General features: G+C 37.3%; 1 protein-coding gene and 1 pseudogene across 3 annotated transcripts in view; one reads left to right on the top strand and one right to left on the bottom strand.

Moving 5' to 3' along the window:
- SCAI (suppressor of cancer cell invasion) overlaps nt 1-19,145 on the bottom strand; it is a 96,961-nt gene that overhangs the window by 46,867 nt on the left and 30,949 nt on the right. For all 3 annotated transcript variants that reach the window (XR_001830857.2, XM_017548334.2, XM_017548331.2), the window contains 6 exons: nt 18,391-18,477; nt 16,785-16,883; nt 9,919-10,015; nt 7,459-7,557; nt 6,824-6,976; nt 252-353 (listed from right to left, as the gene is read on the bottom strand). Coding sequence is in view for 2 of the 3 variants with exons in the window: in XM_017548334.2 (XP_017403823.1) it covers nt 252-353; nt 6,824-6,976; nt 7,459-7,557; nt 9,919-10,015; nt 16,785-16,883; nt 18,391-18,477 (637 nt within the window). In the remaining variant the exon portion in view is untranslated. The remainder of the gene's footprint in view (nt 1-251; nt 354-6,823; nt 6,977-7,458; nt 7,558-9,918; nt 10,016-16,784; nt 16,884-18,390; nt 18,478-19,145) is intronic.
- Nucleotides 8,440-9,027, top strand: LOC108317692 (annotated as a pseudogene).

Raw genomic sequence — 19,145 nt, 5'->3', positions numbered from 1 at the left:
ATATTTACACACAGAAAACATTATACATATATGCTGCATTTGACTAATGAATTATCAATGCCCTTATCAAGTATCAAGTAAGTCTTATTTTGACTCAGTCTTACTGTGATTATGCTTATCTATTTCTCCAAGTCTCATCAAAAGAATTATTTATTAAAGTTTGTAGTATTTATTGAATAATCAGCTGCATTCTGTGAGGAGAGAAGCAGCCAGAGGGTCATCAAACTGGCAAATGTAAAAGAGAAAATTACCTGCATTCCTGGTTTATTCATCTGGGAAGCTAAATTCATTGGCTCCCTTTCCAGAGCTTGTAACATCCGGAACATATCAACAGTTAGTTCACTGAACTTAACCTGCAAGAAAAAAAAAACAAAACACACAACCTAGCCTTAATGCAACATACAGATTTTGAAATCTTTTATCACGTTACTAGTTTTGGCTTTCACAAGTACTTCAGGGCTTTGGGTACCTTTTTCTCTACTATTTCATTATGAAAATTTTCAAGCGATGGAAAGATTGGAAGAATTCTGTAGGGATATCCACATGTTCATTATCTAGATCCTATAATAAGCATTTTTTTACATTTGCTTTATCACATACCTCTCCAGCCATATACATGTCTACTGATAAATAAACTTTCTCAGGTTTTTTTTTCAGTAGTTGTGAAAGCACAGGGGGGCTGAGCATGGTGACTCACGCCTATAATCCTAGCACTTTGGGAAGCCAAGACAGGTGGATCACCTGAGGTCTCGAGACCAGCCTGGCCAACATGGTAAAACCCATCTCTACTAAAAATACAAAAATTAGCCGGGCCTGGTGGCAGATACCTGTAATCCCAGCTACGCTGGAGGCTAAGGCAGGATAATCACTTAAACCTGGGAGGCAAAGGCTACAGTAAGCTGACATCACACCATTGCACTCCAGCCTGGATGACAAAGTGAGACTCCATCTCAAAAAAAAAAAAAATCAGAGGCACAGATAGTATATTAGGTTCTACAAACATGCTAACTTCCACAGACTGGTGGATGAATTCACACGTGTAGGTAGTATGCTATGTGAGGGGCAAGTTTTTCACTAACACCACAAGGATCTCCAGCCCAGGTTCTTTTTTTTTTTTTTTTTTTTTCCTTTTGAGATAGAGTCTTGCTCTGCTGCCCAGGCTGCAGTACAGTAGTGTAATTTCGGCCCACTGCAACATCTGCCTCCTATGTTCAAGCAATCCTCCTGCCTCAGCCTCAGGAGTAGCTGGGATTACAGGTGTGTGCCATCACACCTGGCTAATTTTTGTATTTTTGGTAGAGACAGGGTTTTGTCATGTTGGCCAGGCCGGTGTCAAACTCCTGACCTCAAGTCATCTACCCTCCTCAGCCTCCCAAAGTGCTGGGATTATAGGTGTAAGCTGCCATGCCTGGCCTTCCAGCCCAAATTCTACACACAGAAGTTTGATAGTAATCCTTGCTACATGAAGGAAAAAGAGCTAACTTTTGGCAAATTAGCTATGGTGAAATACAACTGTGATCCATATTTGTGGTAATTTCTTCCATAGATTTTGGCCCTATACAATATTTAAGTCTGTATCTTTTTTTTATTCAGACAGTCCAATTAATTCAAGTTTAAGTCTGTATCTTTTTCCAATTTTAATAATACTTATATAGAGCTTCAGGAATGCAGATGTTGAAACAGATGAGACTTTTTTAAAGTACCTATTTCTATCAAATAAAAAAAGAGGAATTATTTAGTTAAGATGAGAATAAGTTTATGAAGATTACTAACTGTACTTTCAAACATTTAACTCAGTGTGTGTGTGTGTGTGTGTGTGTGTGTGTGTGTGTGTCCACTGGCTCCATAATCACCACCACCTCTTTACTTGAAGATATTATCATTACTCACTTAGATTACCAAAACAATTTCCTAACTGCTCTGCCTCTCCCATTCTGGCTCCAATCTGTTTTCCTAACTATAACCAAAATGATCATTCCAAAATTCTGGCCTCATCATGTTCCTCCCCTTGCATCAAAACTTTTGCTGGTTGTCCAATACACATAGGATACAGACAAATTACTTAGCATTCAGTATCAAGCCCTGTTAATACAGCCCTACCTATCTCTCATCTACTTGTAGTTTCCTTTGTTCTCTGGGTTGCAGCCAGTTTAGCCTTCTATTAATGTCTCATACTCACCATGCCCCCCCTCAGATTCCAGGCCTTGCCACGTGCTTTTCCTGATGCCTGGTATACTCTGCTTTTTTCATGGTTAACTTCTACTACCCTTAGTTCTTAGCTCAAACAGTTGTTCTCAGAAAAACTTTCAACAACTTCCCAAACTGGGTCAAATCCCTTGCTTGTAGACAGTTGAATCATATACTTCTTTTGTCACATTTGTTGATGTGGCTACTTGATATTTATCAAAGTGGTTACTTGATTAATGTTTGTCTTCACAACTAGATTCTAAGCTCCTTTAGGGAAGCTTATTGTTTGGGTTTCTTATTTTTTATATTTTTAGTTCTAATCATCCCTATTGCCCTGTACATAACTGGCACTCAATGAATATTAGCTGCATGAATGAATGACTCTTCTGCTGAACTTTATCTCTCATTACAAGTCATTAATAGATTAGCATCACAAGACTATACTTCAGGGATCACTTCTATAGCTCATTACTAAATTAGCATTATCAAATTCACACTTTCATATAAGGAATCAAAAAACCATCTCTATAACAAAAAGTTAAAACATAGCTTCTGTTTCCAGTGGCATAAAGGTATCCATCAACACTACCCAGTGAAATGCAGAGATAAGCCTGTAAGAGAGTAAGAGGTTTCACAAGAGGTGGAGATTAAAGAAGAGGAAGAGGTTTAAGGAGATAAGTGGGTACTAATGCCTTGCTTTCCTATAGTAAGGGTAGCATGGGGCTCTGGGCTAAGAACTGGTTGGATGGTTGGAAGACCAGCCCTCCCACACATATACCCATGCCCAAATAAAACTGGAAGCACAAAAAGATACAGCCTCAGAGGAGTACACTAGAAACAAATCTGCTCCACAGACATAAACATGAAAGAACTCTACCTTAGCCTTTTTTTCTGAGACGAGATAAAGAAATGTCTCCCCTAAGAATTCATGGCCATATGCTGATTCTCATGTGGTTTGAAAACCTGAATTACCATTATTTGCATGGCTCAAAAATCTATAAGGTTTTTCACTTAAAGAGAACAAAAACTGATAGTGCCCCTAAGTTTTGCAGGGAAAATGCAACGCAGATCATCACTGGAAGAAGGCATCCTCAATTCAGGTCTTATAGAATTCTAGCTGATAGAATTACAACAAAGAAAACTCACAACCCCAAATCATAAAACACATGAAGAAAATAGGCACCTCTGATGCAGTTAAGAGAAACAATAAGAAACTCAAACAGGATGACACAAACATCATACATAACATGCAAAAGTCTAGGTGTGGCGGGTCAGGCCTGTAATTTCAGAACTTTGGAAGGCCAAGGTGAGAGGATCATTCAAGGCCAGGAGCTTGAGATCAGCCTGGCAACATAGTGAGAGTTAGGGATATGCAATATACTGTTGGTAAAGGTCTAAAAAAGGATTCACAAAAAATTAGAAAATACTTTCAACTGAAATAAAATATAAAATATTATAGAAGGAACAGGATTAAAAAATACAAAATATCAAAATCTGTAGAATGAAATTCAAGTAATGCTTAAAGAGAATTTTACAGTGTTGGATTTTTATTTTATTTATTTTATTATTTAGAGATGGAGTCTTGTTCTGTTGCCCAGGCTGGAGTACAGTGGTGCGATCGTGGCTCACTGGAACCTCCGCCTCCTGGGTTCAAGCAATTTTCCTGCCTCTGCCTCCCGAGTAGGTAGGATTACAGGTGCATGCCATCATACTTGGCTAATTTTTGTATTTTTAGGAGAGACAATTTTACCATGTTGGCTAGGCTGGTCTAAAACTCCTGACCCTCAGGCAATCTGCCCTGCTCAGCCTCCCAAAGTGCTGGGATTACAGTCGTGAGCCACCATGCCCAGCCCAGGGATTTTTATATTAGATTAGAAGAGGAAGAAGTTCTAAAGTCAGTTATTTGGCTGGGTGCAGTGACTCACACCTATAATCCCAACACTCTGGGAAGTCAGGGGCAGGGGAATCACCTGGGGTCAGGAGTTCAAGACCCAGCTGGCCAACATTGACAAAACCGTTTCTACTAAAAATACAAAAATTAGCTGAGTGTGGTAGCACATGCCTGTAATCCCAGCTACTCAGGAGGTTGAGGCAGGAGAATCACTTGAACCCGGCAGGCAGAAGTTGCTGTGGGTTGAGATCATGCCACTGCACTCCAGCCTGAGGGATAAAGTAAGACTCTGTCTCAAAAATAAAAATAAAGTCAGTTATCTAAGCAAATTCAAATTAGGAAGAAGGAAATAAAAATAAGTAAGAATCAACAAAAGAGAAAAAATTAGAAAACAAATTCAATTTTTCATTTACTACAACATATCGAGGCTTATTACAATGCCATAATAATGAAGTCAGAAGTATCAGCATAATAGACATACAAACCAAAGGAACAGAATCAGACTCAAATATATTTGAACACTGGATTTATGGTAAAAGTGACACTACACTGTGGTAGGAAAAAACGGTCTTTTTAAAAGTAAATGGTGCTACATCTACTGGAAATTCAGAAAGAAAGTTTGACCCATACTTCACACTAAAATAAATCCCAAAGAGATCATAGATCTAAATATGAAAGGTAAAGTAAGCAACAATTTCTCAAAATAGGGCACAAAAAAGCTCTTAGAAGAAAGGAAAAGAATTATAAATTGGACTACATTAAAATTAAGGACTTCTGTTTACTGGAATCTCAGTACCTGGAACAGGGTCTGGCATAGAGTAGGCACTAATAAATATTTTAACAGATGTTTGGGAAAAAAAGGAGAGAAAGAGAGAGGAGATGTCAGAAGAAAGTAAAAGGCAAGACAAGAGTAGGGAAAAGATAGTTCAGTACATAAATCTGACAAAGGACTTTCACGTAGAATATATTAGAAACTCTTACAGATCAATAAAAAAAATTGGAACTGCTTAGTCATAGAGTGTGCATATATTTAGCTGTACTAGATAATGTCTGCCATTTTTCTAAAGTGAATCTATCAATTTACATTTCTATAAAGTATGAAATATTCAGTTCTTGTACTACTTGCCAGGATACGCTATTATCAGTTTCTTGGTCTCTTTTGTTTTTAGACAACTGGATTAGTGATATCTCATTTGGTTTTATTTTATATTTTTCTGATTAGAAAAATTTTCTTTGAATTAAAAAAATAAAGTGAGAAAAATACCAAGCCTTCAGATAATATAACTATACAAACCATAAATATGTTTCAAAATTTTTCCATTTAGTATACTCATACACTAGTTTTTCACTAGTTTTTAAAATGTTGTAATGTAGACATTTGCAAAATAATGGTCACAAAAGTCAAAAATGGAGAAATACAGTACCAGAAAAATCTAACAATAACAAAAACGATTGACAGATGCTAGGATAGGATCCAAAATTAAACTTGTTAAAAAACATAAGAAAAATGTATTTACTGGTGACTTTTTCAACATCCCATAATTTTCAGTAAATTTCATTTCCAGTGTGTTAAATCTCATCATCATGGGGCTATTCTGTCATTTAAAAACACTTGAAATTCACTTTTTAAAAATTTACACAAAAACAACCTCTGGCTGGGTGCAGTGGCTCACATTTGTAATCCCAACACTTTGAGAAGCTGAGACTGGAGGATCACTTGAGGTCAGGAGTTCAAGACCAACCTGGCGAACATGATGATACCCTGTCTCTACTAAAAATACAAAAATTAGCCGGATGTGGTGGCATGTGCCTGTAATCCCAGCTACTCAGGAGGCTGAGGTGGGAGAATTGCTTGAATCTGAGAGACAAAAGTTGCAGTGAGCCAAGACTGTGCCACTGCACTTCAACCTGGGTGACAGAGCAAGACTGTCTCAAAAAATCAAACGAACAAAAAAAAACCCACCAACTCCTCCTCATATCTTTTTGCTTGATTGGAAAGTAATATATAGACATTTGGAATTTTTTTTTTTTTTTTTTTTTTTTTTNTAGTTTTCTTTGAGACATAGTCTCATTCTGTTGACCAGGCTGGAGTATAGTGGTATGATCCTGGCTCACTGCAACCTCCACCTCCCAGGTTCAAGCAATTCTTCCGCCTCAGCCGCCCCAGTAGCTGGGATTACAGGTACCTGCCATCATGCCTGGCTAATTTTTTTTGTGTTTTTGTAGAGACAGGGTTTCACCACGTTGGCCAGAATGGTCTTGAACTCCTGACCTCAGGTGATCTGCCCGCCTTGGCCTCCCAAAGTGCTGGGATTAAAGACATAAGCCACGGCGCCTGGCCAGAAATTTTTGAAACTTTAGAGTGTTTTAAAAAGTAAAATAAAAATCACCTATAATTTGGCTACTTAGAGATAAAACTTACCTATTTGTAAAATTTCTTCCTAGTCTTTATCCTATGTGTATACACATAGACATTCTAACATATATGAAATAATTCTGCTTACATGGCTCCATGGCAAGTTTATTTTCATTTACTGTATCAGGAGTATCTTCCTAGATTATTAAAAATTCTTTCTAAACTATTTAAATATCTGTAATATATTCCAGATGTGCACAGAGCATAATTTAATCAGCCATTTCCTCACAAGTGGATGTTAGGATATTTATAAGAAAATAATTCTGTGATCATCAATAGCACTATTTTCCACAGTGAATTTCAATCATAATCCCTTCACAATTCTTTACCTGATTATTACAATTACCAATAATGAGTGCATCAGCCAGAGACAACTGTCCCACAATCATGCCCTGTTCCAGCAATGGGGCTCCTGTTTCAGCAAGGCGATTTGATGTAATAACAATGGTATTATCATCATTTAGTACCATTACAGGGTCCGCCTAAATAAAAAAGCAATAAACAGTTAATAAATGGCTAAGACTATCAATATAATAAGTTATTCCTTCTTCTTGACATATAGACACAACAAAAACATAAACTACAGGGTCATTTATTTATTGATAATTATGATCATTTATTTATCAATAATTATGATTTTTCTTTCTTTTTTTTGAGATGAGTTTCACTCTTGTTGCCCAGGCTGAAGTCCAGTGGATTGATCTCGGCTCAACCTATGCCTCCCAGGTTCAAGTGATTCTCCCGCCTCAGCCTCCCGAGTAGCTGGGATTACAGGCGCCCGCTACCACACCCAGCTAATTTTTTTATATTTTCAGTAAAGACAGGATTTCACCATATCATCCAGGCTTGTCTCAAACTCCTGACCTCAGGTGATCCACCCACCTTAGCCTCCCAAAGTGTTGGGATTACAGGGATGAGCCACCATACCCGGCCAATAATTATGATTTTTCTTATTAAAACTGACCTCAATGAAAGCTGCTACTTCCTGAAGCACCAAGTTCCATTCTACTTGATCTTCAGTATTAAATCGGTGAGTATAATCTTCAATTTCATCTGACAATTCCTGATTTTAAAAATATCACAAAAAAGGTTATTAAAAAACCCATAAAAATACACAGCCATATAGAACCATTTTGCTGACAGAACTGACATACTTACAAAATTTGATTATCAATATGTAGTCCTGATTATAGCCAAAAACAAAGATGAAAACTACATAAATTTTCTTCAAAAGTCACAAACTTCAGAATAATACCCACCAAATGAAGTATTCACAGAGATCTATTTCCTATCAGTACTACATCAGCAATACATTAATTAATGAAAAATCAGAAAAGACAAATTCAAAACTTTAGCATTAAAAAAAAAAATGAGGCTGGATGCAGTGTCTCACACCCATAATCCCAGCCTTTTGGGAGGTCGAGGTGGGAGGATCATTTGAGGCCAGGATTTCTAGGCCAGCCTAGGCAACATAGTAAGACCCTACCACTATAAAAAATTATATATTTCTAAAAATACTTCCTGACTTTATTTGGATTTATATTATACAGTGTTTTGGAAATATTTTTAATGGTAACTGGGTATAAAGGAAAGTAGAAAAGGAGTACGGAGGGCCACTTCTGGTGGCCTTGTCAAAACTGGCATGTTGAGCTGGGTACAGTGGCTCATGTCTATAATCCCAGCACTTCGGCAGGCCGAGGCTGGCAGATTGCTTGAACTCATGAGTACAAGATTAACCTGGGCAACAAGGTGAAACTCTGTCTCTACAAAAACACAAAAATTAGCTAGGAGTAGTGGCTTAAGCCTATGATCCCAGCTACTCAGGAAGTTAAGGTAAAAGGATTGCTTGAGCCAGGGAGGCAGAGGTTGCAGTGAGACAAGATTGTGCCACTGCACTCCAGCCTGGGTGACAGAGTAAAACCTTGTCTCAAACAGCTTTTCGTTGGTCCTTCTTCCAAACATGGAACAGTCGATTAACATCACAGAGCGGAATCTGCCACATCTAGAAATGCTCAAGAACCAGCTGGACCAGGAAGTGGAGTTCTTGTCCACATCCACTACCCAGCCCAAAGTGGTATAGACCAAGTATGTGGAAGCCAGTGACTGTCTGAACGGGCTGAACAAGAGCAACGAGGGGAAAGAATTACTCATCCCACTGATGAGTTCCACGTATGTCCCTGGGAAGCTGCATGATGTGGAACATGTACTCATTGATGTGGGAACTGGGTACTATGTAGAGAAGACAGCTGAGGATGCCAAGGATTTCCTCAAGAGGAAGACAGATGTTCTAACTAAGCAGATGGAGAAAATCAAACCAGCTCTCCAGAAGAAGCATGCCATGAAACAGGCTGTCATGGAAATGATGAGCCAGAAGATTTGGCAACTCACAGCCCTGGGGGCAGCTCAGGCTACTGCTAAGGCCTGAGAGTTTTCGCAAAAATGGGGCAGAGGGACACACTTTGGGCATGGCTTCCTAGTGCTGGAAAGGGAAGGGTCTCGTGTTAATGCCAATAAATGTGCCAGCTAGGTAAAACAAACAAACCAACCAACCCCAAAAAACCAATTGGTATGTGGTACTTGAAACAAAATTAAGTATGCCATTAAACCTATTGAGTACAGGGTGCAACCATAATTTAATATGCATTACAGGTATCCTGTGGATCTGAAGACAGCTAACTCTTTTTTTTTTTTTTTTTGGGACAGAGTTTCGCTCTTGTTACCCAGGCTGGAGTGCAATGGCACAATCTCGGCTCACCGCAACCTCCACCTCCTGGGTTCAGGCAATTCTCCTGCCTCAGCCTCCTCAGTAGCTGGGATTACAGGCACGCGCCACCATGCCCAGCTAATTTTTTGTATTTTTAGTAGAGACGGGGTTTCACCGTGTTGACCAGGATGGTCTCGATCTCTTGACCTCGTGATCCACCCGCCTCGGCCTCCCAAAGTGCTGGGATTACAGGCATGAGCCACCGCGCCCGGCCAAGACAGTTAACTCTTAATCGCCTGAGTTAATGAAGGAGAGACTTGATACAGAAGCTCTAAAGTGGGGGGAAAACTAAAATCATTCCCAATACCTTTGTAAAATGTTATGTGCTTTTTCTTGACATAATATTTCAATTATTTTCTCTTAAACTAAGTATTTTTGTTCGTTTGCATTCCAGCCATCCATTGATGAGCTTTGAAATGTAAAACACGTAGAAGGGACAAAAGCAAGGAATCAAGATAATTATCTCAGATTAGTATATTTGTAACATGAAAAGAATTGGAAAATTTTTTATCATTATCCTTGGCTGAAGTTAGTACACTTTGAATGTTGTCATTATTTTGATATATCAAAATTATTTTAACCTAAAATCTAGTTTTTAAAAATAAGACTATCCATATACAATTAGAGATTAGAATTTTAACTATTTTAAAGTGCATTTACCTTTACCAGATCCTTTACAACATCCATTTTGTTGAGAAGAAGACAAACTACTATAAATCTTGCATAATATCGTAACTTCTTAACTACCAATTCAGGTCTATGGAAGATAAATGAAAAATTACTAATTAGATTAAAGAAAAGAATCCTTTTTGATTTTTCCAATTTTTTGATGGCTTTTAAAACTTTTTCCATCCTTTTTTGCACAAATATAAACATTTCCACACATAACCATACAATCTTTTTGAACATATTTCTTACTGATTAAGTTGTTTACTAATATATTCATTCACTCAACAAATATTTATTGAGAACTTATGTGCATCAGGTACTATGGTAAGTGCTAAAAGTACAATTGTAAAAAACTACAGATATTCCCTTCTTCACAGATCTTACAGGAAGAAAATTATTTAAAATATACAGGAGAGAGATAAATGCTTAAAACATAATGGAATAATATAATGATAGAAGAAATAAAGAATGCTATTTGAACCCACAGGTCTAGATCTTGAGTGAGAAAATGTTTCCTAGAGAAAATAACAAATGTTTAAGAATCCAAGGGCCAGGTGAGGTGGCTCACGCCTGTAATCCCAAAACTTTGGGAGGTCGAGGTGGGCAATCACAAGGTCTGCAGTTCAAGACCAGTCTAGCCAACATGGCGAAACACATGTTGTATATACTAAAAATAGAAAAATTAGCCAGGCATGCTGGCTCATGCCTGTGATCCCAACTACTTGGGAGGCTGAGGCAGGAGAATCTCTTGAACCCGGGAGGCAGAGGTTGCAGTGAACCAAGATCAGACCACTGCACTCCAGCTTGGGCTCCAGAGTGAGACTCCGTTTCAAAGAAAAAAAAAAAGAATACACGAAAGAGTGGAAGACTACAGGCAGGAAATTATGAGGTGAAAAGGATTCCGGGAAGAATGTTTTTTTTTCTTAAAATCTCACTTTTCTGCTATTAATATAATCAAGCCAACTTTTTCATGCTTACTCTTTGTATGCCATATCTTTTTTTCATCCTTCTTTCAATTATCTATGTCTTTTTATTTAAATTCACATCTTTTGTGGGCAGTATATACTTAGGTCCTGATTTTCTGTCCACTTTGACTATCTCTGTGCCTTTTACTTGATATGTTTAGACCAATTATATTTAATGTCATTATTGCTTTGGCTAGATTTATATCTACCACCTCGCTGTTTCCTATTTGCTCCTTCTCTTGCTGTGTTGCTATTTTGCTTTCTTTTTAGTTAATCAAGTATTTTTTAGTTTCTGTTTTATATCATCTATTGGCTTCTTAGTTATACTACTTCTTTGTTATTGTTCTTTAAGTGGTTGCTGGGAGTAACAATATGCATCCTTTAGCTTATTAAATGCCCCTTACAATATATTTTATCTGTTCACACATAACACTTTACACTTACCAATTATCAGTTCAAACCTGACTTCTCCTCCTGCTTTCCATATCCTACATCACAAATACAATAGCCTCACAACAGTATATTTTTTGTATGTGTTCAACATTTTCCATAATAAAAGTTTTTAAAAATTCTTTTGATCATGAGTTACTTAGAAATGTGTCTACTGATTGACCAACTTACTGAATTTTTTGTTTAAGAGATACAGTCTTGCTATGTTGCCCAGGCTGGACTTGAACTCCTGGATTCGAGCAATCCCCTTAACTCACTGACCAACTTATTGATGTTTTTGTTTAAGTGATGGAATCTTGCTATGTTACCCAGGCTAGACTTGAACTCCTGGGTTCAAGCAATCTTATTGCCTCAGCCTTCTGAGTAGCTGGGCTGCACGTGCAGCTACTGATTTTTTTAAATTATGTTTTATTTTTGTTTTTAACAAAATTGTACCATGGTTAGACATCATATACTTTATTGAACCTTGTATTAAACTTGTGTTGTGGCAAGTATCAGTTAATTTCACAAATTTTCATATAAGCTTGAAAATAACATATATTCTGTTATTGTTGCACACAATTTTAGGCACATGGGAAAAACTGTTACTCAAATCTTATAATTTCTTGTCTTCTTGATATATAAATTATTAAATATCATATATCAAAAATTCCAATGCACATTAGATCACTTATTAATTTCCCCACTTTAAAAAAATCATTTTGCTTTATTATAATGCTATGTTATTAGGTATATATAAGTTTATGATTTTTATATTTACCTGAAATTGTTCCTTTCATTATTACAGAGTAAACCTCTATCCTCAATAATACTTTCTACCTTAAATACACACAGTATACACATAAGAAATGCATATATACATACACATTTCTTCCCCTTAGTAGCTGTCTCATTTATCTTTCTCTGTCCACCTTACATCTTTGAAGGATCTTTTTTTTTTTTTTTTTTTTCAAAAGAGACAGAGTCTTGCCCTATTTCCCAGGCTGAAGTGTAGTGGCATCATCATAAATCACTGCAGCCTCAAACTCCTGGGCTCAAGCAATACTCTTACCTCAGCCTCAATAACTAGGATGGCAGGAGTGTGCCATCACACCTGGCTAATTTTTTTATTTTCATTTTTTATAGAAACCACGTCTTCCTATGTTTCCCAGGCTGGTCTCAAACTCCTAGTCTCAAGCGATCCTCCCATCTTAGACACCCAAAGTATTGGGATAACAGGTGTGAGCCACCACTCTTGGCCTTGAAGAGTCTCTTGAAAACAGTATATTATGCCGGGCACAGTGGCTCATGCCTATAATCCCAGCACTTTCGGAGGCCAAGGCGGGCGGATCATCCGAAGTCAGGAGTTCTAGACCAGCCTGACCAACATGAGAGGCCCTGTCTCTAGTAAAAATACAAAAAATTAGCTGGGCATGGTGGCACATGCCTGTAATCAGCTACTCGGGAGGCTGAGGCAGGAGAATGGCTTGAAAGCGGGAGGCGGAGGTTGTGGTGAGCCGAAATTGTGCCACTGCACTCCAGCCTGGGCAACAAGAGTGAAACTCTGTCTCAAAAAAAAAAAAGTGTATTATTGGGTTTTTCTAAGAGGCATACTGATAATCTCTGTCTTTTAACTGGAAAGTTTAGATTACTTTTACTAACTATGACTTGGATATGTTTCTACATTGTTATTTTGTACTACTTACACTATTTGGAGTTTACTTTCCTTTCCTGCCTTTCATTGTAATGATCATAACTTTGTTACTCACTTTCCCCCTCTACCTCTTCTGAAGTTACACATTCTTCTTATAGTTTTCTTAAAATATTTACAAGTAAACTTTACTTACTCTATGTTTCTTCTGAACAATAAATGGATCTTATTAGAATGGTTTAATTCTTTATCCCCTTTCTTCTTTCATATTATTGCTATCCAGATTTGGCTCCGTTTTATTTTAATAATGTCAATCAGCCACTGTTAAGATGATAACTTTCCCATCAAGTCCATGTTTTAGGATACAAGAGGATAATTTTTTCTTATCAGTCCTTCTTATATATCATACTTCCCCTTGTAGTTTCAATTTTCTTCTTCCTTGCTCTTTTATGTCACCCCAACCAATTGCCTCCAACCAAGGTCACCACATTAATGGGAAAATGAACTAGGGACTTCTTACTTTCTTAACAACTAGGTTTTCCATTTAAAAGATGATTGTCTTATTTTATCCAGCATTTCTACATATTTAGTATTTTAAGTCATCTAGCCTAACACATTGTTGAAAGCGGAATTCAAAACAAAGAAAATTAGAGAAGGATGATGTCAATTCAAATCTGAAATATGAATGACTTAATTCTGTTACTGTTTTGATTAAGAATAGGTTCTATGAATCTATATCGTGGATTACACAACCAGCAAACTTTCTGTAAAGGGCCAGATGGTAAATATTTTAAGCTTTGCAGGCCGCATTTGGTGCCTATAGCATATTCATCTTTTCCCTTTTTACAACCCATTGAAAATGGAAAAAAAAAAAAAAATTCTAAACTGTCACACAGTATAAAAACAGGCCAAAGGCCCAATTTGGCATGCAAGCAGGCCATAGTTAGCTGATCCTTCTATTCAATAAGCATACAGAAGTGGGTGGGTGCTTTCTATTTCAGAAGCCACTGTGATGAACTGCAGGAAAGCACAGATGAATGCGTCAGTGCTGCCCACTCATACACGAGAGGCCACCTCAATGAAGCCCGATAAACTGAACCACAACCCACAGCCTACCAACTGACTCCATATCAAACTGCAGAAAAAAAAGGGTGACCCTCACTGGAAGGGTCCACATCAAGCCCTCTTTATCATCAGCACCATTACAAAGTGTTAAAGCCTTCAATTTACATTCATATTTCCCACTGAAAAAAACTTAATACTGTCACCACTTATGCTGACATCAACATAAATGGAGTTTATTTTCCTTTCCTGCCTTCCATGGTAATGATCATAATTTTATTACTCAGTTTCCCCCCTACCTCTTCTGAAGTTACACGTTCTCCTTATACTCTTTAAAATTATTTTTCTAAAAATAATAACAAGAAAACTTGATGAATTGTTTCTTTTGAACAATAAATGACATGTTGACATGTCATCAACATCAACATAAGTGGTGACAGAATTGTTTTTTCTGATATGAATGTAAAATTGAACTTTTTATTAAGTTTTTTTAAGCTCTTAACAAACTTCTAAACTCCAGAATTCCAGCCTTGTCCAATCTGCTAGGCTCACTACTTTAAGACACCAACTCTTTAACTACACATTTGCTGAGGAAACTCTGTTCTTCCAGGTGGCTAACTGTAACATCTCCCCACAGCCTCCTGGGTATTGAGAATCTTCACCTTCTCCATATACAACCAGTTCAGCTTTGGCCATCTGCAAAGGAATTGAGGTGTGCAGCTCCTAGGAGTGGCTGTATGGCAATATCTCCTCTCCTAAGTAGGATGGGCCCATGGAATGAAATGTTCTGAGAGTGGTCTATGCTTAGTGACAGACACTAACCTTGAGATTGCTGGAACAAACTACTTATTCCTTCTGGTCTCGACATAATCCTTAGCTGCCGAGACAGTGCAGAGAGAACTTGTTCCTTTTGAGGAGTGAAGACTTTGCCTTTTAAATGAACTGTGAAGTTGTGGAATACTTCCTTACTTGGTTTTCTCTCCTGGCTGTTGATTTTAGCAGCTGTTGCTGATTGCAATCTTGACTGGCACTCTTACCCTGTGTGAACTAAGAAATAACCTACCCACTGAACAAAGCCCCCCCTAAGCACATACAGCAAGGTCAAGGTTTTGTACCCCGGATTGTCCTTTAATTCTAATTTACTGGCACAAAGCAAGAGTTTTTATCATCCTGATTCCAAATAATGCTACTTCTAAATAATATGCCCTGCTCTAGGAGACTGCACAGGACAATGATTCAAATTTGATGTTTGTTATTAAGGCATACAATTATGGCAATACATCAGACTGTTGGGTAGTAAGATCAAGACAATTTCCCTTTGTCTTTTAAATGAACTGTGAAATTCCCTTCAAATTAGAAAATGGAGAAAAGTAAATTATACAAGGTGTTTTGCTATTGCTTAAAATAGTTCTCGGCTTATATGTATTCTTAATGCTGATAAAATGTTACATAGCTCTTTTGAATTTTTTAAGATATAATTTATCTAGCCAAGAATTAAGACAAATAGTATAGCATGAATTTTTTTTTTAATTAGGGTTGGAGGAAATATATCTGTAGTGAAAATATGTGAAGCAAACTATAGAACAACCTAAGGGAAAAGTAATTGATGGAACTTCTGATGTAAGGGGATGACAGAAAGATATGGAAAATATATACTCCATCATCGACACCCCTACATATGCCATGCAAAAGGCCCTAGACAAGTCTGACCAAGACATGCAAGGGAATTAAGGAGATTTACAAGAGTGGGGCTTCCCCAAAATGTCACTGTTTAGCTGGAAAGCTTACAACAGTCAACCGCAAAGTGTTCTCAAGAAAAACATGTCAAAACTGTTTTCTTCCATTGCTAAGAGAATATAATCTTTTCACTATATAAAAACTGTGAGTTCTGTTGCTGGGGGTAGAGAGAATATTCAGACCTTCTGTGCCTGAACTTTCTTACCCAACAATTCCCAGAATGCTAGCAAGAAAGATTCTCCGGCAGACCTCTGATTTCTTCCACAATTCCATACTCATCTGGAACTAATAAAATCACAATCCAGACCAGGTGCGGTGGCTCATGCCTATAATCCCAGCACTTCGGGAGGCTGAGGTGGGTGGATCACCTGAGGTCAAGCGTTGGAGATCAGCCTGGCCAACATGGTGAAACCTCATCTCTACTAAAAAATAAAAAAAAAATTAGGCAGGTATGGTGGCACACACCTATAATGCCAGCTATTTGGGATGCTGAGGCAGAAGAATTGCTTGAACCCAGGAGGCAGAAGTTGCAGTGAGCCGAGATTGCACCACTGCACTCCAGCCTGGGCAACAGAGCGACACTCTGTCTCCAAAAGAAAAAGAAAAGAAAATTCAAATAGCATTAGCAGGCTATTCCCTGATCCTACGTGACAGCTGTCACCAGACTTTTGAAGAGATATGAATTAAGATTACACAGACTAAAGAATAAATGTTAGTAACTAAGCTTCGCTTTGGAGTCATTTCTTTTCAATTAAATCTATGTGAAGCCAATCTCCTGTAAAACAATAACCCAACTCTCCTTAGGCATTGTGACATTTGTCACAACATCTTTGATATTTATTGCATAGGTAATATACACTTTATGCTTTCAAAGGGCTACTACACAGCAGGCACTCCATAAAGCCTGGTAAATGATTACAAGTTATAAACAAATGTATGCTTTTCTGCACAGTTTCCATGCAGAGTAAAGACAGTTCTATCCTCACCTTTCTAAAAGTATGGCAGATACATACCTGTCCTCTTTATTGACTTGAGAATAATATGATCTCTGTCTGATTGCAGAATAGAAGGAAAAAGCCTCATTCAGATAGCTGGTTTCTGATGTGCGTAAGCTATGAGAAAAAATATATTTTTAAATATGACAGTGTCAGAGACTCTTCACCATGATAAATACTTCTTCTATACTACTATATTCCTCTATGTCTGGGGGCGGGTGGAAATGACTGTCCTAAATTTGAATCAGCAAGGCAATCATCATATCACCCTTAAAATGTATAAAAAATAATAATGAAAATTTTTGAAAAATGTCCTCACTGAAAGCAAGCATTTTTTGATGCCAACCCATATTATACATTATCCTCATTCTTTGAAGGGACTCCCCAAACAGCATTCCATCAGTGAAATCCTTCTCTCCCAGGACCAGGCCAATTCACTTTCTCAAATCCATACAGTCCTTTGGCCCATTTCTTTATTTTTTGTTTTTTTCTCACAGAACTGAGGAATGCACTAATCCATATTCATCTTCAGGGGATGTTAATAAATTATGCTTTACAAGAGACTTTTTAAGAAAATATTTCTACCCGAGAAAACAGTTCTAGTTTTACAAGGGACTTTTTAAGAAAATATTCTACCCAAGAAAGTAATTTTAATGGTAGGAATTTGGGATGGGATGCCAAAATACAGGAAATGGAAGAAGTTTTACTGTTTTTTTTTTTATTTTATTTTATTTTTATAAAATTTTTTATTTTTTGAGACAGAGTTTCACTCTTGTTACCCAGGCTGGAATGTCAATGGCATGATCTTGGCTCACTGTAACCTCTGCCTCCCAGGTTCAAGCAATTCTCTGGCCTCAGCCTCCCAAGTAGCTGGGATTATAGGCACCCGCCACCACACCCAGCTAATTTTTTTGTATTTTTAGTAGAGAAGGGGTTTCACCATGTTGGCCAGGCTTGTCTCAAACTCCTAATCTCAAGTGATCCACCTGCCTCAGGCTCCCAAAGTGCTAGGATTACAAACGTAAGCCACCATGCCTGGTTGTTTTATTGCCTTTTAGATTAAAAATTGTCCATGCGTTTTTCATTGTATAGCTGCTATCATGTCAGGTTAATGAGTTTTAGATTCTTAAAAGGACCTCTCTTGCTTTCTGAACTCAGGGGTGGGACTATGTAGATGTTATTGCTCTAAGGATATAATAAAAATACCTTTATTTATCTCATGTAAGCTTTCAAACATATCCTGAAAGTATAAGTTTTTTAAAGTTTCCTTCTGAAAATTATTCATTCATACATACAAATTATAATGCTGCACAGTATTAAGACAAGTGAAGCTGTAAGAACAATAAATCCTTTAGTATTAATTATTTATCTAAGACCAGGATCGAATTTTTAAGTTATGAGTCTGACCAAATGAAGTGTTTGGAAGGCATGCCTTTAAAACAAATAGTACTTTAATTATGGAAGGTTATTGCACGATATTGTCTTGATCAATCTGGTCCAAACTACTAGGGTTTCATTTGTAACTCACCATTTTCACACCCAGCAATGAGTACACTATATATATTTCTGTATGCTGTGTTTTAATCAGACAACACTTTATTCTTTCCATGTGTAATTTACTTACTAATAATGGTAGTATAGCTGCCCAATCTTGGAAGCAATTTCTCCTATTTGCCAGCGCTTCAAGCCATACCGATTATCCAAGACTTGTCTAGTTTATATAGGATACAAGAAAATAGAAATAAGGGTCTGTACATTCCAAAGACAATCAAATCTGTAAATTAAATAGGATAAAATACCATTGAACTCAGCAAAGCTAATACATTTTTCATGAGATTTCAATGTAGTCATTCCATTAAATTCAAAAAGCATTTATTAAATGTCTATTTATAAGTTGAAATATAAAAAGAAACTACTTTGGCCAGTGAACAACACATATTTTAGAATGAAATAATAAATCATCCTTCCTACACTCTAGCTCATCTGAACCATTCCACATATAATATTGTTTTAAAAAAATCAAACAAGAACATTATTTTTTTTTGAGATGGAGTCTGGCTCTGTTGCCCAGGCTGGAGTGCAGTGGCATGATCTTGGCTCCCTGCAACCTCCACCTAGTGGTTCAAGCGATTTTCCTGCCTCAGCCTCCCGAGTAGCTGGGATTATATGTGTGCACCACCATGCCTGACTAATTTTTGTATTTTTAGTAGGGATGGAGTTTGGTCATGTTAGCCAGGGTGGGCTTGAACTCCTGACCTCAAGTGATCCACCCACCTCAGTCTCCTAAAGTGCTGGGATTACAATTGTGAGTCACTGTACCTAGGCTTATTTTATTATTTATTTTTATCTTTTTTTAGAGACATGGTCTCATTCTGTTGC

The sequence above is a fragment of the Cebus imitator genome, unplaced genomic scaffold (genome assembly GCF_001604975.1).
Source record: "Cebus imitator isolate Cc_AM_T3 unplaced genomic scaffold, Cebus_imitator-1.0 Scaffold206, whole genome shotgun sequence".
Taxonomy (NCBI): Eukaryota; Metazoa; Chordata; class Mammalia; order Primates; family Cebidae; genus Cebus; species Cebus imitator.
Note: the sequence above shows the minus strand (reverse complement) of the source record. Positions and strands in the feature narration are given on the sequence as shown.